This window comes from Protopterus annectens, chromosome 16.part0 (assembly GCF_019279795.1).
Source record: "Protopterus annectens isolate FY-2018-M chromosome 16.part0, PAN1.0, whole genome shotgun sequence".
Classification (NCBI taxonomy): domain Eukaryota; kingdom Metazoa; phylum Chordata; order Ceratodontiformes; family Protopteridae; genus Protopterus; species Protopterus annectens.
The window spans coordinates 659,929,041-659,956,916 of record NC_056750.1 but is presented as its reverse complement, the minus strand read 5'-3'; the positions used below and the strand labels follow the sequence as shown (position 1 = coordinate 659,956,916).

The following is a 27,876-nucleotide window of genomic DNA, read 5'->3' as shown; positions in this document are numbered from 1 at the left end:
GAGAGAGTTGAGCCCCCAGGGTGCCCATAGGATCCATGACCAGCACCAGTGACATCAGAAGCAATTCTGGGGGATAGGAGACAAGCTGGTAGACCTGGCATGCACATAGGCACTGGAGGATGGGCCAGGAAATAATGTCCCAAAGGGGACCAAACAAATGAATGATATGGATTGGTTTTACTATTTACATGCGAAAAAAAGAAGTTATGTCCTTACCATAACGTTCCATGTGGAGTGTTCATCTCGCCTTGGTTATTACACATGGGTTCGGAGCCGAACCTCGGCTCCGTGCCGGCCGCATGCAAGCTCTGCATCGAGAAGAAGCTCGAGATCACCTATTACCCACAATCCCCCTCTGCCTTTACCTCAGATCTAGTTTGCAAGCAAACCAGACATAGAGAGCACACACATACCAAAATTTATCTAATGATAAACATATCTATATACATATATATATATATATATACATACCTACACAAGTGTATCATACAATACAACTAATGCAACAGCAGAAGGAGAATACTCCAGACCAGGCACCATATCGAACGTTCTTCCTAAGGGTGGGAAGGGTGGGAGTGTAATAACCAAGGCGAGATGAACACTCCACATGGAACGTTATGGTAAGGACATAACTTCTTTATGTGAGAGTGTTCAATCTCGCCTTTATTCTTACACATGGGTAGCGTCCCTAGCTCCATGATCCTGAGGAACTCAAGGGAGAACGTTCTTGAGCACAGTGGAACCAAAGGTTGCCCTATCCCTAGAAACCCTGTCCACTTTGTAATGAGAGATAAATGTATGTGGTTTAGCCCAAGTAGCAGCCGCACAGATCGTATCTAATGGTAAGCGAGCTGCATGAGCTAAGGATGTAGACACTGATCTGGTAGAATGTCCTTTGGGTTTGACTGATAACGTTTGATTAGAAGCCTCATAAACGTATGTGATACAATCAGTTAGCCATTTGGAAAGAGTTCGTTTCGTGACTGCTGAACCTTTCCTGCTGTCCGCAAAAGCTACAAACAGCTGATCAGATTTCCTGTGATCTTTTGTTCTATCCAAATAAAATCTGAGTTGTCTATGAACATCCAATTTGTGCAACATATACTCCAATTTATTAGAGTGGTTTTTGAAGAAGGTGGGTAATTCAATGGACTGATTAATATTACTAGTAGAGCAAACTTTGGGGAGAAAGGATGGATTAGTCCGAAGGGATACTCTGTCAGAGTGGAAAATTAAATAAGGGTGTTTAATAGAGAGGGCTTGAAGCTCAGATACTCTCCTAGCGGATGTAATGGCCACTAGGAAAAGAGTTTTCCATGACAAAAATTTCAATGGGCAATTTGAGGCTGGTTCAAAGGGGGGCAACATTAATTTAGAAAGCAAAAGATTCAAATTCCACGGTGATGCAGGACTTCTGACTGGTGGTCTGATATGAAAGGACCCTTTTAAAAAGGCTTTACAAAGTCTGTGAGCCATAATAGGCGCACCACATTCTTCCACATGATAGTTAGAAATGGCAGCTAACTGCACTCTTAAAGTAGCAGGAGAGGCTCCTTCATGAAATAATTCTGTCAAGAACTCCAATATCTTGTTCAACGGAGCTAAAACAGGATCCAAATGATGTGAATCAGCCCAGAAGACGAAACGTTTCCATTTACTGGTGTAGGTCTTTGTAGTGGAAGCTTTATGAGAAGCCACTAAGATATTTTGAACCGCTGGTGTTAGGGAATCAGACCTGGCTAGAAAGGGAAGCGGAGCAGCCAAGCTGCTAGATGGAGTGATTCGAGAGATGGGTGAGGGACTCCTGACGAGTGGGTCAGTAGATCCGGCTCTGGGTCCAGCATCCAAGGTCCCCGAATGCGGTGATGCAATAGAAAGGGGAACCAAATCTGACGAGGCCAGAATGGGGCAATGAGGATAATAGTCCTCTGAAGGTTGTTGGCTTTCTGCAGAAACTTTGCAATCAGGGGAAATGGAGGAAAAGCATAAAGGAGACCCGGGGGCCAATCGTGCACCAGCGCGTCTCTGGGGACTTCCCCTGGAGGGGGCAATAGGGCAAAGTAACTCCTGCATTTGGCGTTCATTGGAGACGCAAACAGATCGCAGGAAGGCTGGCCCCACTTGCGAAATATCATGCTCGCAATTGACTGTTTCAGAGACCACTCGTGAGGCAGCAATATTGCTCTGCTTAGCCTGTCGGCTATGACGTTGGATGACCCCGGGATATGCGTTGCGATCAGAAAGCGACCCGTGGACTCCGCCCATTGCCAAATTCTCATGGCCTCTCTGCATAGTTGATAAGACCTGGTTCCCCCTTGCTTGTTTATGTACCAGACTACGGACATGTTGTCCGTCTGAACTGCAATAGTCCCTAGAGGAAGAAGGGGAGCAAAGTGTTGCAACGCTAAAAACACTGCCCTCAACTCCAGAACATTTATGTGCAGATTGTACTCCAGATTGGTCCATTCGCCTTGGACTGTCTGTCCCTGAAAGATGCCCCCCCACCCTATCAGGGAAGCGTCCGTGGTTATCGTGCTGACGGTGCGGGTAGCACAAATGGTCTGCCGCTGGACAGGTTGCAAGTCTGTAGCCACCAAGTTAGGTGTGACTTGCATGTTTTTGTTATCAAAATTTCGTGAGTCAGAGGAAGTTGTTGGAATGACCATTGTGCAAACAGGAGCCATTGTAGAACTCTCATGTGCAGTCTTCCCAGTGGTATCGCAATGAGAGAAGCTGCCATGAGACCCAATACTTTCAGAACCAGCTTTGCCGGGGACTTTCTGGACGACAGCAGGAGAGAAATGTTGTTTTGAAGCGCTACTATCCTTTCTGTAGGAAGCCTTAGAACCAATTGATGCGTATCTAATTCCGCTCCTATGAATAAGATATGCTGTGATGGCTGTAGTAAAGATTTTTTGAAATTCTGGAAATTCGAGGTGAATACAAAGTTGTAGGGTGTAATCCCTGGCCTGTATCAGTTGACGCCTGGTGGTGGCAGACAGGAGCCAGTCGTCCAGATACGGAAACACCTGGAATCCAAGGCGTCTCAGATGAGACGCTACCACTGCCATGCATTTGGTGAAAACCCTGGGGCTGAGGTCAGACCAAAGGGCAGGGCCCGAAACTGATAGTGACTGGCTCCCAGCCGGAAGCGCAAATGATCCCTGGACGCCCTGGCCATCTTGATGTGGTAGTATGTGTCCTTCAGATCTATTGAGCACATCCAGTCGTCCTTCTGTAAAAATGGAAGGATCGATTGAAGCGTGACCATTCGGAACTTTTCCTTCTTGACAAAGTTGTTGAGGTTGCTTAGGTCCAGAATCGGCCTCCAGTCCCCTGTCTTCTTTGGAACTAAAAAGAACCTTGAGTAAGTTCCGAATCCTATTTGGTCCACTGGGACTGGTTGGATGACTCTTTTTTCTAGCAGCTTTGAAATTTCTGTAGCTGCTGGGTTTCGCAGATGGGGTGGTACATCTGGGAGTTTTCTCTTTGGAATGGGGGTGGATAGGAATGGTATTTTGTAACCTCTGGTAACAACGCTTTTTACCCAGTTGTCTGAAGTAATGTTTTGCCAGGCCTGAGGGTATAAAGCTAAGCGACCCCCGACTGCCTCCAGAGCAGGACAGTCGGGCCTCCTCTCAGGAGTGCTGAAAAGGTTTACCAGGAGGGGGATCCCTGTCACCTTGGTTTTGCGGACCCCCTCTGCCGCCAGGGCAGCGTCTTCCACCTCTGCCCCCTCCTCTGCCTCTAGAGGGGGCATCACCCTGTGTGCTTGGGAAAGATCCTTGGGGTTTTCGAAACCACATTTTCCCACCACGTTGCCCTTTGGGGTACGGTCTGGAAGGGGTGGAAAAATGGACTCCGACAGCAGACAGAGTCTTTCCCTCCTGTTCACACCGGGTAAGGGTCTCCTTTACTTTAGGGCCAAAAAGTGTGGCACCATCAAAAGGGGCGTTAGTAAAGGAAGACTTGAAGGCTTCCACAAACGAACATAAGCGCATCCAGGATTGCCTACGAAGAGCAATCGCTGAAGCCGCTGCCCTACTCGATCCCTCGGCTGCGTATGATATCAGCCTCATGGATGAGTTAACAATGGATGTGAGGGTATTTAGATGAGCTGAAACCTTCTCCGAGACAGCAGCATCTGTAGTACCCTGGAGGGTATCTCCCAACTCTTTGATTAGATCCCTCTGTAAGCGTGTAAAATGGGTCAAATAGTTCAGGGAACGCATAGAGAAAGCCGCTGAACTAAAAATGCGCTTCCCGTATCTGTCCATAGTCCTAGAGTCTCTGTTAGGCGGATGGACAGATGAGGAAGATTCCGACATCTCCTTTTTCGTGGCCGCTGCCACCACCATGGCGTCTACTGGAACTCCTTTAGTGAGATAAGCCTTGTCCTGGGGTGCCGTGATGTACTTATTAGGCTTCCTAGGGACTGGATCCACCGTGTCAGGAGTCTCCCACGCCCTTCGAGCAATCAGCTCCATTAACTCATCGAAGGGCGGAGTGACCCAGGAGGAGGAAGGGCGAGCACCAAATGCCTTCAGCAAGACTGACTCATCCTCAGAAGGGGGGAGTGACTGCCAGTCACCTCTCTGTTTTAAGATCTCCAAGATGTCAGAAAAGGAGACATCTTCTGTAGGTGACTTAGGGGACCCTTCTGACTCATCCAAGTCAGTATCGGATGTCAAAGATTCTTGTGGAGAATCTAAGTGGCTCCTCTTACACAATCTTTTCCTAGGGACTTCTTCGTGGGGAGCATCCGAAGAAGCCTCCGAGGAAGAGGGGGCACCCTCCAGGGGTGGCTGAGACACCGGTGCTTTCGGCGCTTGGATGTAGCCGTGGGTGCAGAGGAGGATAACGGTCCTTTATGGGGAGGAGAAGCTGATCCTGCTGAAGTGGTTGTCTGGGTAGACAACACCTTCCTCATGGTCGAAGGCCCCGGGTCCCAGTCAAGGTATCTCCCGGTTCCGAAGAAATGGGAAGAATCCCCGAAACAGGCACCGAAGGCACCGACCCCGAGGACGGAACCGAGTCGATCCGTGCCGAGGCCCCGAGAGGGAGTGTCGGAACCGAAAATCGGTCCGACTCGGTCCCGGAACCAAGGATGGATCTTCGGCTCTGAGACTCCGGTACCGGATCGGACGGAGTCGAGGTGAACGGGGCCGACCGAGAAAAGGACGGTTCTGGCACCGAGGGCTCCACAATCAGCAGCTCAGCTTCTTCCGGCTCCGACGACTGGACAGGTCTCGGAGGAGGAACAGATGGAGAAAGTGGAAGGCCTTCAAGTCTCGACACCAACTGAGAGGAGACCGAGATGAGCTTGGATAAGACCGTATTCTCCATCAACTTCTGCACCACATGGTCTACATCGGTGTCGGAGAGGGGTCTGGAAGAACGAGTCGAAGGAATCGAAGACGGAGCCGACCTCAAGAGTGTCGGTGGAGGGAGCTCAGTCACCGGTTCCAAGACTCGAGGCTCGGAAACTGCCAACAGTTGAACACTCAGCCCCGAAGTCTGTGGAACCGGTGATACAACTTTACTTGAAGAGCTCGGAGCCGATGACTTGGGCTCCGACGTCTTCGATTCCTTCGAGGACTTGGATGCCTGGTCAGAAGCATCCAAAGCCTCCTGAAAGGAAGGTTTTAACAAACCCCTGTCCATTAATTTCCTGCGTCTATCTGTTATGACCCTCCCACTGAAAGAATGACAAATAGAACAGTCCTCTTGCAAGTGGAGAGGGCCAAGACAGTAGACACAGGAAACATGGTTGTCAGTCACTGACATTTTTTGCCCACACTGGCAACGCTTAAAACCTGATTTGGTCTTTTCAGACATGTCAAGGTAAGTAATACTGTTGTCAAATCCAGAAAAAAAGACAGTCAAGTCCGGTAAAGTTTGTCAATCCAGTAATTAGTCAATCCAGTAGCAATGTAAAGAGTGAGGTAGGCCCCGAAGAGAAACCTAACTAAGTTTTATAACTTAATGGAACCGAGATTTCCCTATAGTTAACCACACTCACACAAAAACAATATTAAACAGTTTTAAACACTAAAGAACCAGAGAAAAGCAAGAATAAAATTCTAAATCTTATCTGAGGTGCTCGAGCTCGACCCAGTGATGCGAACGCTGCAGCGGCAAACTAGATCTGAGGTAAAGGCAGAGGGGGATTGTGGGTAATAGGTGATCTCGAGCTTCTTCTCGATGCAGAGCTTGCATGCGGCCGGCACGGAGCCGAGGTTCGGCTCCGAACCCATGTGTAAGAACAAAGGCGAGATTGAACACTCTCACATCATGTATTTTTCCAAATGCTTTAAAATTATTCCTGAAGCTTGTAGGGAAAATTCAGAGAGCACAGAGAAAAGACAAATGAAAGTTTGAGTTATTGTACTGCAGACATAAACACTTACTTTAAAATGAGTGACTTGAAGTCAAATTACTGCTTCTGAAATGGTAGAGGATACTGTGATAAAAGAGAAAGTTCTCAGTCTGCGACTCTTTGATTATCTCTGCCTGTTTGGAAAACTTCAACCATTATGCTGTTTTTTTCCCTATGATTCAGTGTCATAGACCACAAGAACTTGTCAAGTACTCTAAAGCCAATTTTATAGGTTCATATGTAAACACTAGGCTATCAGTCTGTGGATAATTACAAGCCTTGCCAATAACCATAATTCATAATTAAACCTTATACTGCATATCTGTGAGATAATGACTTGAACCATTATGCCAACTTCCCCTGACCAACCACAACTCCCTTGAAAGTAACCAAAGGTAAAAATCAAACTCTGTATTTTGTGCTTTTGAGGAAAGTGCCTAAATCATTATTCCAACCCCAAATGGTACATCATTGACAACAGGAGAAACCACAATTGAGACTACAACCCAGATGATCCAATAACCATGAAACTGCAGCATTTTCCAGTGGGTGCTGAGCTACCTGATGACAAAAGATGCTGCTGCTGCCGCCATTTTGGTTGGAAAGGGATTGTTTGGTAACTGTAAGCTCTATCCCCTCCCCCAAAGCAAAGGAGATGGACAACTGTTCATTCTTCAAAAATTCATACACCTGCTTTAGGTAAACCTGACTTGATGGTGTACATCCTGATTGTGAAAAGTTCTCCACTCTGGTTTTATACTCCAGCATGTAGAACAGGGGGATATACACAATGGTTCAAGAGCAACTTAAAACACAGTTTTAGGAGGAAATGTGGGTTAGTCTAAGGGATCTGCAATACGTGTGGATGACCAAACAGGTTCCTGCACAACAGGCACTCAAACTCAGAGTGTGAGCAGAAGTGAAGGCCAACCAAAAGTGCATTTTCCATGAAATAAACTTCATTGCCACTAGACCAAAACTGTGAATGGAAAAGCATGTCAGTCATTAAGTTTCGGTCACAATCCTGTGCTTCACAAGGTCAAGACACAAAAACACAGAATCACTGAACTCTAAACTGTAACTTGTCATAATGCTTCTTAATAGGAGTTACTCTACTAGCCAAGATAAAGATTCTTTGTTACAGCATAACACTAGAAGGGACTGGTAATAAATAATAACAGAATGAATAACAGAAATATGAAGCTATGTGATGAGGCTAGAGAAATACATTTTGGGTCTGAATAAGATATATATAACCAGAGCATTTCCTATTATTGAAGTAGTCATTTTGTCTAATGAGCATCTGTCAGTTAAAGATGCTAGAATATATTCAGAAAACATTTATAAGATGGGTAGTCCACTGCAAACATTTGTCTTATAATGAAATACTTCAGTATTTATCTTTATATTCAATTGCACATGGGTTTTTAAGAAATTATTTGATTCTGGTTTATAAATGTTTTTAAGAATTATGCCATGTGGCTGCTATGTTGGGTATAAAAGTTATTGATCATAATATAAAGTAAACTTATACATTTTTTGTCTGTGACTTGCTTATAGAGTTGGTTTCTGTTTTACCTACTCCATTTTGTTTTCTGTTTTAAGAAAACTGCTTGAACTGGTGGTTTTGTTCTATGTAAGAGGTAGACACTTAAATTATATAGGCCGCACATTTCACATGTTTTTTCATTTGTTAAATTGTCTCTTGAGTGATACTTAAATACACAGTGAATTTCTGGGCCTTTGTGTTTTCTAAAAAGATTTCAAGCCTGCATAAACTAAAGCGCTGCTGATGAATCCCTGCTGGGTGAGGAAAGTAAACCTTTTTTGTGACTTGTTGATAGAGTTGCTTTTCTGTTTTACCTGTTCCATTTTGTTTTCTGTTTTAAGAAATCTGTTTGGCCTCATGTTTTTTGTTCTATGTGAGAGATAGACACTTAAATTATCTAGGCTGCACATTTCACAAATTTTTTTCATTGGTTAAATTGACTCTGGGAAACATGCACAACACAAACATGCTGACTTAGAGGTTCTTGGAATTTGTCAATGCAAATGCTCTGAAACAGTCAGCACACCCAGAAGAGGCTCAAATGTTCTGGAGCATTGCACCCCCCACCCCCCATGATGTCCTTCTGGACCATAAATCAGTCTTGTTTAGTTATAAGATCAGATATCCCATCAAGATGAAAAACACTTAAGAATTTTTCAAAGACAAATTACTTCTTAAGTGATGGTATAACAAATTTCAAAGCCTCCTCATATGCAGATAACACAGACTCCTATACAGAGGTGTACATCAATGGCCCAGTAAAACTACTTAATAAGTTCTATAGAATTGTCTGTACCTGACTGGATTAAAACCAGGTCTTGCCAAAACAACAAGCTACCCTGCTGGACCCTTAGTATAAACAAGCTATACAGCAACAGAAATAAACTAATGTCCAAGAAGAAGAGGGAACTGGCTGAACACAGGAAGAAATCCCTCTCTAGCTTAAACTAATAAATTGGAGATCTGGTGAAGTCGTCCAAAGCTAATTACAAAGTAAAAATAGCCTCCCTAGCTAAGGAAAATGAGAAACCATTCTTTAACTACATCCAGAATGTGTTAAAGGGAATACCCAACTATGTGCTGAACTGGTTATGGATGGTACCACCCACACTTAACTGGATGCAATAGCCAACCTGTTAGCTGAAAGATTTGGAGAAAACTTCACTCCCCCCTTGTCCCCTCCATGTCATCCTCCAAAGTATATCTTCCACCATTCCTCTGCCTATTTTCTCAAGAGAGTAGGTCATCTTGACACTCTCCAAGGCCAAACACACAGCATCAGTGGGACCGGACAACATCCCATGTTGCTTTTTAAAGAACTTAATACATGACCTAGCAGACCCACTTGGATCCCTTTTTAACCACAGCCTGCCAACTGGGTATGTTCTGGTGGAATGGAGGACAGCAACAGTAATCCCTCTCCACAAAGGGGGCCATCAACTGAACCTAAGAATTACAGGCCCATAAGCTTGACTAACCTCATCTAAAATTCCATGGAAAGAATCATTATGTACCTTATTAACAAGGACATAGGTACTCAACAAACTCTGGACCCAACCCAGTTCTGATTCATTAAAGGTAGATCATGCCTGTTACACATGGTTGACCTCTTCAAGAAAGTCACCAATGCCCTGGAAGATGGAAAGACAGTTAATACCACCTGTCGTAATCTAGTCAAGACATCTGACACAATCCCTCACTCAGGTACTATTGAGAAACTCTCCCAATTGGGAATTAACCCCTACATTACCAGATGGGTAGCCAGCTGTCTCACAGACAGGGCACATACTTCACCTCTAGCAAAAGACCAGTCACCGGTTGCATACCACAGGGTTCTGTGCTGAGCCCCTTACTGTTCAGAATTTACTTCTAAGAAGTCCAGGCAAACTTAGGCAGCCTGTGGCAGACCAATTTCATAGACAATTGCAAACTGGGAGCAGTCATTGAGTCCCCCAACAATGTTAACATACTGCAGACAGGATTAACGCAGACAAATAATAAAAGCCATGGATTAAAGCTAAATGCAAAAACTGCATATTATTTCTTTTGGGAAAGCTGACATCCTTGTTAACTACATTATAGACAGCAACCCTCTAAGTTTAGACCCAGTGGTACTTAATCTGGGTACTCAGATTGACAGCAATCTGAACTTTGACCATCAGGTATCCACAGCGGTAAGGAAATCCTTCTATGTGGCACATCTTATAGGTAAGGGCATCACATCTAGATCTAAGGATGTTATAATTCCTTTATACTCAACCTTCATCAGACCAGTAACTGAGTACAATTCTCCCTTTTGCATATACCTCACCAGACACCTGCAACAATTGGCGAGCCTACAGTGATTTTCCAACAAGAAATCACATGGTACAAAAAACAAGTATTACACAGAAAGACTGAAAGCCCTGTCACTGTATTCTGTCCCCTACTAGTTGCTAAGGGGTGATCTGTGACTGGCTTACAGGACAGTCTGTGATTCAGCCTTGATGGAAATGCAAAGGGTCAATCACTCCGGGGATCTTAACCTAGCCTCTGACATTAACTGGTCATGCTGGAGAGAAAGATACAGCTCCCAGATCCTCACTGGAGCAGAAGGGGCACATTGAGCTTTTTTTTGTAACCAAATTTTTTGAGGTCACCTGGGGTAAAATATGCATTGTTGTTAATCATCATTTGTGTGCAGATTAAGTTTTTGAAAGGTGTAAGTTTTTAAGGTATTGTTATAGCTTCATGTTTTTTTTTTGCTGTTGTGATGGTTTTATTTATATTTTCCCAGTATCTTGCGTGAGGTAGTACAGATTGGTGTTTTAACTCATTTATTAATTTGTAGGATTTTGAAATGATTTTTTCTTTAGCAGCTAGTGCTTTGATTATGTTATGGGTAGTTTCTATATTTTGTATCTCTATTTTGTGGTTTGAGTATTTTAGCTTTAATATCATTTGTCAAAGAATATAATTATATCTGCCTGGCGTCTTTAATTTTATTCTTAAGTTTTCAAGTGTTTCTTCCTTGTGTTGTAAGATATGCCACACTGTTAAGTATTTAATTACTGGAAATGGTTTGAGATCTATCATTTTGTTGTTTAACTTGATATTTGGGTTCATATGCATAGATTGTAACAATATTAGTGAGTTATGCAGATTGATAGATGTAAATAGAGATTGGAAAGCTATAATTTCATTTTTAATTATTGGGTGCAATTTGCTAAAAAATTTTTTGTTTGGGATGAAGAAAAGGAGTAGCTTTGGGGTTTATATTTAGGGACTAAAGTAGGTTTGCCCATATTTCAACCCATACTGGGTACCAGACCTCTTTAGTACTATCATATTCTGATATTTGAATTAATCGGTTTGCTTTTATGATAAGATAGTTCAGATTAAAATCTGAGAGCCCCAACCCTCCTTTTATTTTGGTATTGTAAGTTTTTGGTAGCCTATTCTTGTTGTTTTAGGGTGCCTCAGTAATTTGGAGAGGGTCTTTTCCATTGATGTGAAAATATTTTTTGGTATTTTGAGACTGATAGAATTTAGCTGAAATAATATTTTAGGAAGAATGTTCATTTTAATAATGGCAGATTTGGACAGAAGAGATAGATTTATGTTTTCCAATCTTGAGATGTCCTGCTTAATTTTATCTCATGTTTTTAAGAGATTTGATTTATGCATTTCTTTGTAGGTGTGAAAAAAATGTATACCTAGGTACTTTAGCGTGTATGGTAGAGGTATATCAACCAAAGGAGAAATAAGATGCATTAAGATTTAGAGGGTTAAGAGGAAATATAGAGGATTTTTTGGGGGGTTCATGTTGTAATTTGCTATTCTGGAGATTTGTTTAACTGAGGAAAGTATTTTTCATAAATCTTTGTTTGGGAGTTTGAAGTATAATTCAGGTCGTCAATGAAAGCCTTTGGGAAGTGGTGATAAGTGCTTTGGGTAATGTGGAGTAATAGCAGTTCTAAATATATGTTAAAAAGGAATGGAGACAATGGGCAACCTTGGCGGGTACCATTTGTGATTTTGATGGGTTGGGAATAAACCTTGTTAATGCATAGCGTCGTGGTAGCATTAGTGTATAAAATCTTGATGGCTGTTATAAAAGATGGGGGGAAAATTAAAGTGTAACATTGTTAAGAAAAGGAAATCTAAGTCTACGTTGTCAAACGCTTTTGAGGCGTCTATTGTGAGTGCATATCTTGGATATTTATCCTTAGCTAAGAGAGAGATTAAGGTGTCTAACGTGCAGGTATTATCACTTAATTGTCTTTTTTTCATAAAGCCCAGTTGTTCTGGGGAAATAATTTTATCTAAGGTTTTTTGTAATCTGTTCGCTAACAATGAAGTCAAAATGTTTATGTCAAGATTTATAAGGGCAACAGGCCTGTAATTAACAGGGTTTAATTTGTCTGAGTTTGATTTTGGTATTAAAATTGTCTTTGAATTGTTTAAGTATTTATCCGTGAACCCATACTTTATGATACAGTTGTAAAGTCTTAACAAGACTGGAGCAAGTATGTGACTAAATGTTTTGTAGAACATTGCCGTAAATCCGTCAGGACCTGGGGATTTATTGATCTTTAGTTTTTTAATCACTGTTTTGATTTCACTGGTTGATAAGGGACTATTCAGTAAGTTATATTGTTCTTCTTCAAGGTTTGGGAATTTTAAGTTGTTTAAAAGATTCTCTTGTAAATTAGACATATAGTGTTGCTTTTTGGGGTTATAAATATTGTTATATATGTCCCAGAAAGAGTTTATTATATCATCATCTTCTGGAGCTGTAAGAATATCTTCAAGCTCTGGTGTTCTCTAAGAGTACAACTTGAAAAAATTGGATACAAAAAAAAACACTTTTTCCTGGGAAACAATGATTCTGCACATAATTCCCAGTTCAATTAAAGGAATGCGCAAACATATCTTAGTTACAATTTGTGCCCTATTTAAATTTTATATATCTAGAAATTGGGTAAATAAAAATATCTCATGAAACAACTTTAAAGACATGGCAGTTAAGTATATCACCTCCCATAAACTAGCTAAAAAAAGCAAAAAACATGCACATACTTTCAAACATACTAGAATTCTCTTCTGGCACAATTTTGACAAGCAAACAGAATACATAAAACTAAATGAAAATCAGGTGGCATCAAAAACCTTTACGTTTCTGAACACAAAATGTGTAACACTCAAACATAGAACATGCTTCTAGGATAACAACAAACGGATGGCATCCAACATTGCAAATAGTGCAAATGTGCATACAGTTTAGAGTTTTTCATAATTCTTTTTCAGTAAAGTTATCCTACCTGCACAAACTAAGCACCATACAAATGAGGTTATATAAACAAGCTCTTTATTTTTTTTCTTGTTTTCATTGTTTTAAATGAGAAAGGAAAACTTTAATCTAATATGAATCAGGGGTGAGGCAATGTTTTGGTGACATAACCAAGGACTCAACTTTGTATCATGTCCTTGTTCCCCTGAAACCCTTAGGTATGATGAAAATACATCAGTTATTAGTTTTTAGCAAGTGTCTAAGTGATTTTTTGTAAATAAGTGTTTACTTTACTCTGTTTCTTTTTACATGCTATATGTCTGTTTTATTTTTGTATTTGAAAACAAAAACAATAAAAAAGTAATTGGAAAAAAAAAGATACAGCTCCCAGAGACTGCCTGTTCTCTGCAACAAGCTTCCGATTGAAGTGAAACAGAGCCCCTCCCTGACCCGCTTCAAATGCAACCTAGATCAATGGATGGGTGACTGCAAACTCACTCCTGGGGTTGCACCCATGTCCATCCTGGATAGAGGAAGTGGGTATTAACTTTCATAGACCCTTACCTCTGTGAACTTCACTCATTTAACCATCAACAAATGGGGCAAATTGGGATAAATATGGATAGACTTATAAGGGCTTTAGGGCTGTTAGCCTATTAGCCTTCTATAAACCTATGAACTTATATATTATTCCATTTAATAAAATAAATATAAACTACATGGGTGCATACCCCTGTGTGACTATAATGTTTTTAAATAAATATGTAGTGAGGGTATTTGGTAAAATAAATGGGGTAAAATTAGATTCCCTAGTTGTTTTACTTGTAACAGTCTATTATTATTCCTGATGCATTCCAGTCACTAATTTTATATGGATAAAGCTGCTACTAAATTCAAGGTGAGGATACACAGGCACATCAGAGACGCTAAATGTAGTAAGGACTAAAGTTAGCTAGTCTTACATTTTAATATAGTACAGAAGAGAGCTTTTACTTTGGAACAAATGCAACATCATGTTGGGAGGAGGGTGCCACAAAATGAGCTTATTAAAGAAGGTTTTAATACTGAGGTTATCTAGAACTGTTTAATTAACTGAATAATTGTTTCTTGTTCCCAATTGGTTTTGCCTTTATCTGTGATGGGTAAACATGTAGTGTCATTATTGAGTTATTTTTCCTTGAAGTATGAGTGTTGAGCTAAAATTTATATATGTTTTAATAAAGTATGCTTTATGACTGCCCAGGGTAGTCATAATTTTTCCATTTCTTTTGGTTGTCGTAAGTAGTAGTTTGTATGCAATAAATCTCCTGCACTGAGGCACTCCAGACTGACAAAAAAAACTGACCATATGAATATGCCTTCTGCAATCCACACTAGAAAAATACACTGACATTAAGAATAAGCCTCCTGTACTGAGGTGGTCCTGACTGATGAACTACACTGACCATATGAATATGTCTCCTGCTCTAAGGCACACCTGACTGAGAAACTACACTGAACATGCAAATATGCCTCCTGCACCGAGGCGCTCCTGACTGACAAACTGCAATGACCATAAGTCTCCTGCACTGAGGTGGTCCCGACTGTATGGATATGCCTCCTGCACTGAGGTGCTTCTGATGGACAAACTACACTGACCATGTGAATAAGTCTCCTGCAACAAGGCACTCCTGACTGACAATGCTCATAATTTACAATAATCAAGTTACTGAACAATCTGCAGTAACATGATCAATCAGCTTAAAGTTGTCAAAATACATTTAAGTGAGCAAGTAAAGCAAACCGCTGCTTTATTTGCTCAATTAAATGTATTTTTCTGCATTTAAGCTGCCTTGAAAGATACAGTTATTGGTGGAAGTCAGCCACCAGCAAGAAGGTGTTTTATACTTCATTACCCACACTGCTGGCAAGAAGGTGTTTTATACTTCATTACCCACACTGCTGGCAAAAGTCACTGGCAAAGTTGCAATAAATATAACCACAAAACAACTTTCTGTTAAAAGAACGATATAAAAATATAGGAAAAAAACACTTGGAAAGATGAATTAGCTGCTGTTAAAGTAGTAATGGAAGAAGACTCATGGGTAACACAGGAAATCGCACAGAAAAAGGAAATGTTAGATATTGCTGAAGCACAAACAGTTGGTTTATGAGCCTCTGCCAAGAAAACATTAGCTGTTAAAAAAGTAAAGCACCGAGCTCTGTCTCACCTGTGACTCATAAGGAAGGAAGGCGATGTTAATTTCCGTGAGTGTTTTTACCATCTTTGAAGCGCGCGACTTAACCAGCTCATTGAAAAGGCGGTCCGGGCAAGCTGTAAGAAGCGATAGTAAAATTATTATTCTTACTTTGAGTTCTCCTACTAAATCCAGTCCAACAAAGTAGCTCTGTGGAATTCGTTAAGGTAGGTATTACTTGTTTAACAACCATTAATAAATGATTTTACAAAGAACTGTATTTCACTTTAGCTGTTTATAAATAATTTTATCTTGACAATTAGAGATATAGTTATATAACAGTCATCTATTCCATTTTAAGCATACTGTTTTTGGTGGACCTCTATGGTTTGAAGTTTGTTCAAATACCTACTGCACTGTCTTTCACCTTTATATTGGTAAACAGTACTATGAATCTTCTTATATTCTGAAACATTCAATGTTATGAGAAGTTATGTATGAAGTTAATTCAGAGGCATATACTAAACAAGGTGGCACCAGTGTAGTAAAATCCAGCAGCAAATGTGTAGAGGGCCCAACCAAGTAGACCCTGGCAAAACACAAAAATATATACAGTTGCCTGCAAGCCTCACTTTGTCAGATCATCCCAAGAAGTATGTAAATATTCCCTGTAAAAGAAATGTTGCAGTGCACTGTATCATGAATATATAGCAGCACACAGGCTTCTAATAATGCATTCAGGCCATAAAATAGACTTCATGAGCTAAAGACATATTTTGCCTTTAATAGATTGTTCTGGGTAGCTTAAATGGATAATCAAGCTATATTCTGAAACATTCAACTTAATTCAGCTTAACTCCTTATGCGTTTGCCTCAGGAATAGCTGTCAGAGAAGGTGGAGATAAAAAGAATGCTTCTCCTTTAGCCGATGCATATAGGTCTCATTCAATAAGACCCTTGAAAAATAGAGAATTGTGATCAGGTCTCTGATCATAACAAACTTGTGATGTGCTTAAAATGAGGATATCAGGAAATTCACTTTGAGAGCTTTAGCTGAAGCAGTGCACTACTGATGTGATTTACAACTTTGAAAACCATGAAACACTTGATGTCACATACAGATTGGCCAGAAGCTGAGTATAACTGACAAATCAACAGCTTTAAAAGCTGTTAGAAACTTCAGGCCACTTTTTTGTGGGGCAGTGAGAAGTGATTTACAACTTTCAGTCCTGTATTAGCTTCTTGCCACTGATGGTATGCTCTAGAGAGAGACTAGAACATAACTAAAAGCTGTGATAACAGACTTTGTTATCCATCCTTTTGATATCAGAGTGGTGCATAACAAGCTTGGCTTTTTTATAGTTTTCGAGTGTAATAATCTCTGTCTGTGTACTATGACAATATACAATTATGTATTTTATCACTCTCCTACAAAATTAAATCCACCCACTTCCTTCAACTCCACAACTACAAGCTACTTCCACCGAGTCTTTCAACCCTATCTTAACAAACTTACATATCAAAGCTAGCAATCCCATCGCACTCATCACTTCAGCTATTCAACCTCTCCTCAGTCCAATAAAAAGACTTAACATTGTCTCAGTAAACCTCTGTAGTATTTGCAAAGAAATTACTGAATTACATGACTGGATCACCTCAACTTTTAAAACTCTGACATCCTAGCCATCACTGCAAATTGGACTAAACCTAATATAAAAGATGCAGAACTATTATCTACTGGTGTTAATATGATTATAGCGGACCAGTTAAAAAGAAAGGAGGTAGAGTAGCTCTTCTATATCTAAGCTCATATAATCTCACCCCTTCTCTAACTCCCTCTCTAAATTCCACAATGCTGAATTGCTTATAATTTCCCTAAAATTGAACAAACATAAAAGTCTATGCATTACTGTACTCTACATCACCCCAGAAAATAACTTATCTGTAATAAAAGATATATTCTATTGGACAACTAATTCCATTACAAGTGAAACAATCATACTAGGTGATGTAATCATAAATTGTCTTAATTTGTCTGCCATCTTACCATTGCCTGTCATAAAACTATCTTTCTCACAGCTTATTACTACACTTACAAAATACAACTATTGACAGTGCCTCAGCTATAGACTGGATACTTGCCTCTGACTCAAGTAAGAATGTATCTGCTGTATTGTCTTAGTGACCACTTCCTAGTATATGCACATCCATCATGCTAAAACACAGAACTTTAAATTGACTAGCAACCTCTCAAATTTCAATCAAAACATTTTCATAAGCACTTTAAAAGTCTTCAACTGGTCAGCATTTTCAACAGAATATTCCTTAACACTCTAAATAGCTATGCCCCATTACATCAGAAAAGAGCAAAAAACAAAACGACGATTCCCCTTGGCTTTTTAAAAAATATAAAACTGTTATGCATAACAGGGAAAAGGCATAGAAATACTGTCTTAAAATAGAAGAACCTGAAATCTCTAACACTTTAGAGAACTTGATAACGTAGCCAAAAAAAAAAAAGAACAAGTTAACACTGACAAAAAACAATATTATAACCATGTATAAATCAGCCACAAAAATAACCTAAAAATTCTGGTCCTGCATAAACACACCGCTGTATCCTGATTCATAAAAGAACCTAGTACCGCTTCCAACAATAACAACCCTAGAGACTTCAAACTCAATATACACTTTATAGAAAGCATTGCTACGCTCACCAAAGACTATCTTACTTACCCAGCTCATCTCAATTCCTATCTAACAATCATCTTTCTTTTATCTCTTCACCTGCCAAGTCTAACCACCAATACTTCAGCACTTACATCTCCATCTGTAACTCTAGTCCTGAAAATCTGAAATCCCATAAACCTTCAGCTACGCCTTCCAACTTACCTCTAAACCTTGATTCAACTACCAAGATAAAAAATTACAATTTATACACAACCTAACTCTGTTGATGCACATAACCTCGCATATGAAAACATCAAATTAGTCTCTGATGAAATAGTCTACCCAGTCTCCAGCTTAATTAATATATTCAAACTTGGATCTTATGTTTATCCCTATGGAAGAAGTCTCACATTACCCAACTGCATAAAGGCAGCAACTCAACAGAAGAACTTCTGATCCTATTGCAATACTTTCTACTCTTTCAAAAATAATGCAAAAATGTATTCAGAAACAACGTCTCCAATACCTCCTATAGGAACAGCTTTTACCCTCTACCAAACATGACTTTTGCCCAGCCCATAGCACAACTACCACTCTATTATCCTTCATGGACACTACCAATGAAGCTAGGGACCGCAGCAAATTTGTCACTTCATTCTTGACCCATCTAAGGCCTTTGATTTGGTAAATCACAGCAAATTCCTGCAATAAATGTCTTCTCTAGGCCTTTCATCTCCAACACTTCAGTGGTTCAACAGCTAAATATGTGAGAGACAGCAATCTGTAAAATGATAGAACACCCTCTCTCCTTATCTGCCCTTCACCACAGGAGTACCTCAAGGCTCAGTTCCTGGTCCTCTTCATTTTAGTATTTTCATTAAGGACATTTAAACCTCTTCCTGCCAAGCCTCACTTATACAATAATACTAGAACAAAATCATCCAAAAAACAACAGACTCGGTAAAACACAGGTCAAAACATTTGTCTCCAAGTAGTAGTAAATGCCTCATACTACATGGATTCTGGACAATTCTTGAAGTACTTGAGATTCAGAAGAAGTCTTGGAGCACTTAGGATTCTGAAGAAATCTTGGAGTTCTTGGGATTCTGGTCTCAAGGTACTTGGGATTCTGAAGAAGTCTCGAAGTACTTGGATTCTGAAGAAGTCTCGGAGTACTTAAGAATTTTCGAAGTACTTGGATTCTGAAGAATTCTCATACTGCTCTGAGATGAAAGCACTCAATAAAAGTTGAAAAGTGTTTTCCCAAGTCTGTTGTTATTTGAATGGCTTTTCTCTACTGTTATTAGCTTACATTTGTCAAGAGGCATTCTACCAATCACACTTTTTTTTTCTAAAGAAACAGTGAAACAGGCTGGAAGCAATGCTGAAATCTTGCAAACCAAAAATACTTAAAAGGCAATTGCTAAACCTGAGTGGTTACCAGAATAGTTAGACCAGCAAGAAAAACTTTCAAAGCACAACATTTGAAAACCATTTGTAAGCTAAGCAATTTCATTCAGTTTAATAGAACTTCATCAGAGTTAATACAAATAGTTTAAGAAACAGTATATGTATATGTATATATATATATGGGTCTACCTTGTGTCGTTGAATCTCATTTCACTAAATTTCATTTCACCCCGACCAGATTGCTGAAAACTCAAATTACTGAAAATTCATTTCACTGAATCTCACTTCACTGAACTGCATTTTGTATATATGGCATTGTGTAGAGTACTGTAAGGCAAGTAAAAGGGTTATGCCCTTTTTCCCACCATAGTGCGATCCTGAAGTTAGTATATATAGTTGGGAGGGGTGTGGGGCACAGACCCCCACATTGGGGGATGTGGGGGGCATAGCCCACCACCTTGTTTGTTTTATATTGTATTTTACCAAAAACTTCAAAACAATATATTTTAAACAATAGACATGTATAGTTGCAACAGCAATGACTAACTCTCTCCAGAAGACAATATGTACTTAAAATAAGTGGGGGGCTATGCCCCCACACCCACAAATGTGGGGAGCTGGCCCCCCAACACCACTCCTAACTATATATACTACAGTGGGAAAAGGGCATATACCTTTTACTTGCCTTACAGTACTCTACACAGTGCCATATATACTAACTGCAGTTCAGTGAAATGAGATTCAGTGAAATGAGTTTTCAGTAATTTGAGTTTTCAGCAAAGTGGTCGGGGTGAAATGAGATTCAAAGAAACAAAGCAGACATATATATATATATATATATATATATATATATATATATATATATATATATATATATTTTTTTTTTTATATATATATATATATACACACACATATACCTCAGAAATAATTGATCAATTAGACATTTGATTATCTTACATAATTAAACAATAAAATGTAAAAGGCCAGTATATATTTTATAATAATAAAAACATTAAACAACTGTATAGAAATCATTACATACATTGCTATTTTAACAAGCGCTTAATATTAATACTTTCATTTAAACCTGGACTTTTGTTTCCTTGCAGCATTATTTGCCAGTAACTTGTTTTACTTCAATAAGTGGTTGCACAGAGTACTCTCTAGGCACAGAACTGTCAGTGGAAAATAAGGAACTTCAAATGTAAAGAAACACCGACAGTACCACAGCTAGGAGATTTATTTAAGTAGAACAGTACAAACAGTACACAGGTTAGCGCTTTCAGGGATCAACCCCTCCATCAGGCAACTGTTGAAATTCCACACTTCCTTAAATACTTGAAACAGTCACATGATGATGCAGGCAATTACCCTAATCACTGTTAATTAAAGAGAAACACAGTTGCCAATGCAGAATAAAAAATATAAAACTAAATAATGCAATACGAATATCATATATCACACATTCCTTATCCAAGCTAATAATTCTGTTAAAACATGCATAGAAAAATATATAAAATATATCTATAAAAAATATATATATAAAATACATCTGACTTGATACCAATGAGTACATGTGCTAATGCATGCGCCTTGCTAAGAGTATATAGGCATAATATAAATAGTGAAAAATATATAAATGAATGCTAAAATATACTTAAGTATCGACGTACACATAAAACCAGCATATAGACATGCATAAGTATAAAATTATGAAATTGTAAACATATATATATATATATATATATATATATATATATATATATATATATATATACTGGACGTGCCATACAAAAATCTCAGTGCCTTAATGGTCGAGCTTTTAAAAACGGTTTAAGTGACACCATTTGATTCAAACCCGCGGGTTTATCTGCATTAAATCATATGATCCATCTCTGTTTGGCAGCTTCTGTATCATTAGATAAATTACCCCATCTCTGTTTTTCAGACGATATCTGTAGAACTAAGAATTTGTAGATATGTTCTGGTTCTGTGTTCTTAGTATGCATGCCAATAGCACTACTTTCTTTAACGTTTCTGATGTCTCTATAGTGTTCAAGGATCCTATCCTTTAGGCGTCTATTAGTCTTGCCTATGTAGAAACTGTAGCATGCCATACAATATGCAAAACAGACCACGTTTGATGTAGTACAGTCAGCATAAAAATTACTACTGTAACTAAAATTCCTAAAGGGATGGGTAAATGTGCTGCCATTATGTATGTGCTGTACAGTCTCTGCACATATATGTACCCAATCTGTCAGACTTATTAGTGTTATTGATTGTGGCACTTCTATAGCATAATTAATTTCTCAGGGTTCTATTATTCTTAAACGTGAAGCTTGGCTTAGGCCCAATTATGCCTTGTAGGCTGTCAGTCGTGGAAAGAATACCCCAATTTTTAGTAACAACATCACATACTACATTTATGTTGCTTGCAAACATTAGTGGTATCCTAAGTGTATTGTCTGTACCTCTGTATTTATGTGTGACCACCTCTCGGTCGATAACTTGTCCATCCACCTCACCTGTAGTACGTGTGTCAAAGTAGGGTCTACATCTACCCACCCTATTACTCCAACCATCTGCGATACACCTATCAGTAGTTTTTGCATCATAACCCCTATCTAGAAACTCTAGTTTACGCTGATGTAGTGCTGTCTGTAATTCATCAACATCATTAAACAGTCGCATGATCCTATATACTTGGCCTTTAATAATGTTTACCTTCGTCTGGTTAGGATGCATACTAGTGTTGTGTAGGAATGTATTCTTCTTGACCTGCTTCCTAAATAGACTAGTTATAAAGTGGTTAAAGTCATCTCTCCTCACTTTGAAATCCAAGAAGTCAATTTCAGTACTAGAATACTTAGAAGTAAATCTAAGAAATCCAGTGGTGTTATTGAGGTAGGTAAAAAATGCATTCAGCTCTACCTCTGGACCATTCCACAACAAAAAAAATCATCCACAACTCTGACGTTGTTGTTGTTGTTGTGTCTATCGGCTTATCCCGGTTAGGGGTCGCCACAGCGGAACTCCGGTCCGCTAATGTTTGGTAGTGGATTTTTACATGCCGAGTTACCAGCCCTGATGCACAACCTTTAACGAAGCCACGCTCATTCGCGCATGTCTCCACACAGAAGATGCACTAGCTGAGAATCAAGCTGGACAACGTCTTGCTGTGAGGCGACAACGCTACCCCAGCACCACCACCGCGGAATCCACAAATCTGACGTACCAATCAATATATCTACCATACATACTATTAGTTAATACGTAAGTACGTTCCCATTGGACCAAAGAAAGGTTGGCATAGCTATTGGCACAGGACGTGCCCATAGCCACGCCAACCCCCTGTAAGTACTTTTGTTGCTGAAACAGAAAAACATTGTTATTCAGCACTATGTCTAGCAGGCTACAAATAAGATCACTTTTGTTCTTATTAAAATCAAAACTATGTAGTAGTTCCCTTATACTCTCAATCCCCCATTCATTGGGGATTACAGTACACAATGATTCTATGTCCATCGTTACTAGAAAACTGCAGCAATTTGTATTTGTCTCTGTCCATTTCAACCTAAGGGCTTCCAAAAAAATTTTAGAGTCCCTTAACACACTCTCACAATTAATTAAAAGTGGGTGCAGGCTCTTTTCAATATAGATGGATAACGGTTCAGTAACCCATCCCATGCCTGAGACTATGGGACGCATGGGTGGCACTAAAATATTCTAGTGTATAAGGAACGTGTGATATATGATATTCTTATTGCATTATTTAGTTTTATAGCTTTTATTCTGCATTGGCAACTGTGTTTCTCTTTAATTAACAGTGATTAGGGTAATTGCCTGCATCATCATGTGACTGTTTCAAGTATTTAAGGAAGTGTGGAATTTCAACAGTTGTCTGATGAAGGGGTTGATCCCTGAAAGCGCTAACCTGTGTACTGTTTGTACTGTTCTACTTAAATAAATCTCCTAGCTGTGGTACTGTCTGTGTTTCTTTATGTTTGTTGTTTTACTTCAAGCCTGTTTTTAAATCCCCACCATTTAACAGAAAAACAACATAATTGACAACAAAATAGAAAATTCATGAAAACCTTGACAAGAAGAAGCATGCTTTCCTAGTGCATTTGTAAAATCTTTATTTTTGATAGCCAAAACATGCTTGTAAATTCTCTTTGATACTTTTGTAGTAGCAAGATAAACAACAATCATGAATTACAAGTAAATCTTCCTGTAACCCAAATCTGTTTTTGTGAATGTTTTAAAATAATGTTAGTCCCTTCATTTAAATATATCTAATATTTACAGTTTTGACATTTAACCATTACACATTTTTTTCATTCTGCATTATTTGTGCTCTTTCAAATAAACTTATAAATGTTTAACTTTTCTTATAAGTAAATTTGGGCTTTATACCAATAATAGAAGAAAAGTCCTTATTGCCAGGTATAATTTTCCAGTTACTGTTCACCAACTGCCTTATTTTATAAGAATCTACTGAAATTGGGAGTGGAAAAGCCCTTAAATTTGCTTGATCCTTTTGTCATTCCCCAATTGTGTTAAGACCTGTTGTAATAATGGGGGAAATTTTTGTTTTTCTCAAGTTTACTACTTCAAAAACAATTTCATCTAGATCATTTGCTGAGTAACCTATTTCTAAAAATAAGTTTTTGAAATAAATGATTTCATTTTCAAACCAGGTACTACTACTTGTTAGATGGCTTAATCGAACCAACTGTCCTCTTATAACATTTTTCTTCATAAAATTTGGATGTTGACTATTAGAACATGAATAGTTGTTGACAAAAATGGTTTTCTATATATACAAACTATTACATTTCTAAGACGTAACATCCATTTCAATTTCAATGCCCAGAAAAATAAGTTTTACCTTGTTTTCCTTTAGTGAATAAAAGAAAGTTTGTGCTATTATTTAAAATTGTAAATAAACTTTCTATCTCATCTAAACAACCTCTCCAGATAAAAAAATAATCAATGTACCATTTCTAAAAAAATATTTTGTTACATAAGACATAAGTACAGAGCTTTATTTCCTCCCACCAACTCATTACTAAATTGGCAAAGGATGGAGCTATCCTGACACCTACAGCAATACCACATTTTTGCTTTTAATAATGTTTGTCAAAAAAATGTTATCAAACACTAACTTCTTAAGTGTACAAATTAAGTTAATGTAACTGTTAGAAAAAAATCTGTAAATTCATCTAAATAATCTCTAAAGTAATCTGATCTAATCCAATATTTTGTAAAATACTAGTATATAATGAAACAACATCCAAAGTTACCATAATATTTTCTTCTCTGCTAAACTTATATTGATGTAATAAATCACGTAAAGTCCAACAATCTTTTAAAAAGAATTTGGACTTTTGCACAAGCAGATTCAATACAGAATCTAAAAACACAGATATTGCCTCTGTTTTGCTAAAACCAGCACCAATAATAGGTCATAAAGTTAAGAATTCTTTATTCATAAAAACTTTTATGAACTTTGGGGATTCCATATAGGTTTGCCATTTTTGGATGCTCTACTTTCAAAAAAATCAAAAAGTGACAAATCTTTTTCTCCTTGATGTAATAAATCTAACAGCTCTAAATTAATCTTTTTAAAGCTCTAATTAATAGAATAACTGAAACTTGTTCATAGCAGTTAGTTGCTGTTATTGTTTTGACTTTCGGCTTTTCCCAGTTAGGAGTCGCCACAGCGGAACTCCAGTCCGCTAATGATTGGCAGTTGATTTTTACGTACCAAGCTGCCAGCCCTGACGCACAACCTTCAACGAAGGTACGTCCATTCACGCATGTCTCCACGCAGAAGACGCTCTGAGAGTCGAACCGGACAGCGTCTTACTGTAAGGAGACAACGCTACCGCAGCACCACCACCGCGGATTTTCATAGCAGTTAGTACCACTTAAAATATCTATTAGTTTTTTTATTATATTCCTCAGTATTCATTAAAACAATTCTACAACCTTTATCTGCCTTCATAGCTCGTAAACTCCATTTATTTTTAAGTTCAAACAATGCATTTCTGTCATCTGCACTCAAGTTATAAAATTTCTTCTTTAAAAGAATATTAGTAATTTCTCTTATGTCTTGTTCACAAGTCACTAAAAAAACTTGTAATGTATGATATAAAACAGGGTAAAAAGTACTCCTTTTCTTGAGACAGTGAACAGAATAGTCAGAAAACGGATTAATATCATTCAAAATAAACTGCAAATTAAGCTTACGGACAAACAGTGTTACATCTTTTAACACTGATATTAAGGAAGGTATAAAACTGAAATCTTTTTTAACTCATTACATCTGAGTGATGCCTCCAGGTGCATCTGCGATTAACTCCTACTGACGCCTCTAGGCATCAAATATTGCTTGTTCATATTTGCATCAATAATTCCAAAACCATGCTATGTACAAGGTTTTAAAAGATTTCATCTTAAATCTTACACAATGGCAAACTCAGCAGCATTAATATTTGACCTATGTCTAGTTCAGGTAAATAGATATTAACTGTTCTTTTTATGATATTAATTTATACAGATACAATTTTCACATTTTTATAAATATTTCAACAACCAAGTAACACAGGCAGAACTCCTTATCTTCATATGAAATCTCTCAGCTAGATGAATAAAATGCTGCTGACTGTATGTGTGTAACTTGAGTGGTTGCTGAAATATTGTGAGTTGTTTACAAAATATTACTAATATAAACAGTTATTGTATTTACAATGACTTATAAAATTCAGTTTAAGACTGTAACCTAAACAATACTATCACAATAAAAATAGTTTGTGCTGAAGAGTTTGCCATTTACACTTCTTTTATAACCCCTATGGTTCCAGAGATATGCACATTTGTTTGAAATGTGAGGACATAATTTGATTGTCAAAAGGCTTAGGCTCCACCCATTAGAAGTTGCATTGCAAACTTCCTGAGCTCCACTGGAGTGAATGAGTTAAGGACATCAATATGGTAAGAATTCATCTGATTATGTTTATAACAGTGTGAACAGCAGCTAAGTTCTCCTGTCTTTCCCCCTGGACTTCCCTTTTCATTTCCCTTTCAAATATTTTTAATTGCCTTATAAAGTGGGCTGAGAGAGATTTTGAAAAGGAGAGGGGAAATTGTGAGAATAGTTTGATCAGGACTAAAGTCCTGCCTTAGATGCTTCAGCAACGTTCCCTTGTAAATTTATAAAGTGTTTTTTTTTTTTGGAATGTGGAATGTTTAAATGTCAAAATTGTAAATTCTGTAGATATATTGATGAAGGGTCTAACTTTATTTTAAAACATTCACAAAAACACATTTGGGCTAAATGAAGATTTACTTGTAATTCATGTAGAGTTGTTTATCTTCCTACCTGTGAGTCCTGTGAAAGCTTTTATGTAGGAAAAACTACTAGAAAAGAGAATTTATGAGCATGTTTTAGCTATTAACAATAAAGATTTTGCAAATGAGCTGGGAAAGCATGCTTCATCTTGTCAAGATTTTTGCAAATTTTCTTTTTTTTTGTGATCGACACTCAAAAGATTCTGCTTTACAACCTGTCAAGTTAAACAGTATAGTAATCCATGGTCTAACCACCACCAGGTATGTTTGCTTTGTAAATTACATCAGAACTAATAAATTAGAGTAATATGTGAAAACAGCAGCTGTAGTAAAATTTCAGCCTGGAGTCTGTTTACATAATTCTACAAATTAATTCTTTATAAGAATAGGTGAAAGGTAAAATACTTTGTTTCCACTAGAAGTAAGAAAGTACTCCTAAATTAAATCGCCATCATATTTTGACAATATAATTGACAATTTTCATAAGATGAGAGTCACTGCATTTATTCTCAGTGTAACTTGCTCCAGTATAATGCCACTTTACAAAAAGACATCACAATGGGGTAACTCCCAGTGACAATACGTAGTAGTTATTTGTTCTTTCCTCCTACAGTAGGAATAAGCAGTAATAAAGCATTCATTCCTCCCTTTTTGTACTTTCTGTAGTTTTTCCAAACCTTACAAAAGAAGTGCATGCCCTAACCTTTCAATTAAATTGTGCACATCATCTGTCTTACAGTCTGAAATGTTCAGACATTTTGTTTCCTGATATCCTACTCTTTTTCAGGACAAATTAATATGTGTACTATGCTAAATATATTACCATCAGCATGAGACTAATCAGAAAACTCTTACTGCAGCACTATTTGCACATAAATTGCCATAAAACTGTTTTCACAGAATACCATTAAAAGAATGTAATAATGATTTAAAAAAGTAAACTTTGACAATCTGTTTGATCTTCTACTTAGTTTACCTTGCTTTTTAACAGTTTTACTTACAATATTCTAATTTTTGTTGTATTTTGTTTTCCAATTGTATCTTCATTGAGAAAAGGGAT

General features: G+C 38.2%; 1 protein-coding gene across 2 annotated transcripts in view; it reads right to left on the bottom strand.

The window, feature by feature from the left end:
- The window catches only part of STXBP1 (syntaxin binding protein 1), an 890,876-nt gene that overhangs the window by 315,672 nt on the left and 547,328 nt on the right, over nucleotides 1-27,876 (bottom strand). For both annotated transcript variants that reach the window (XM_044058397.1, XM_044058398.1), the window contains exon 6: nucleotides 15,411-15,514. In XM_044058397.1, coding sequence (XP_043914332.1) covers nucleotides 15,411-15,514 — 104 coding nt within the window. The remainder of the gene's footprint in view (nucleotides 1-15,410; nucleotides 15,515-27,876) is intronic.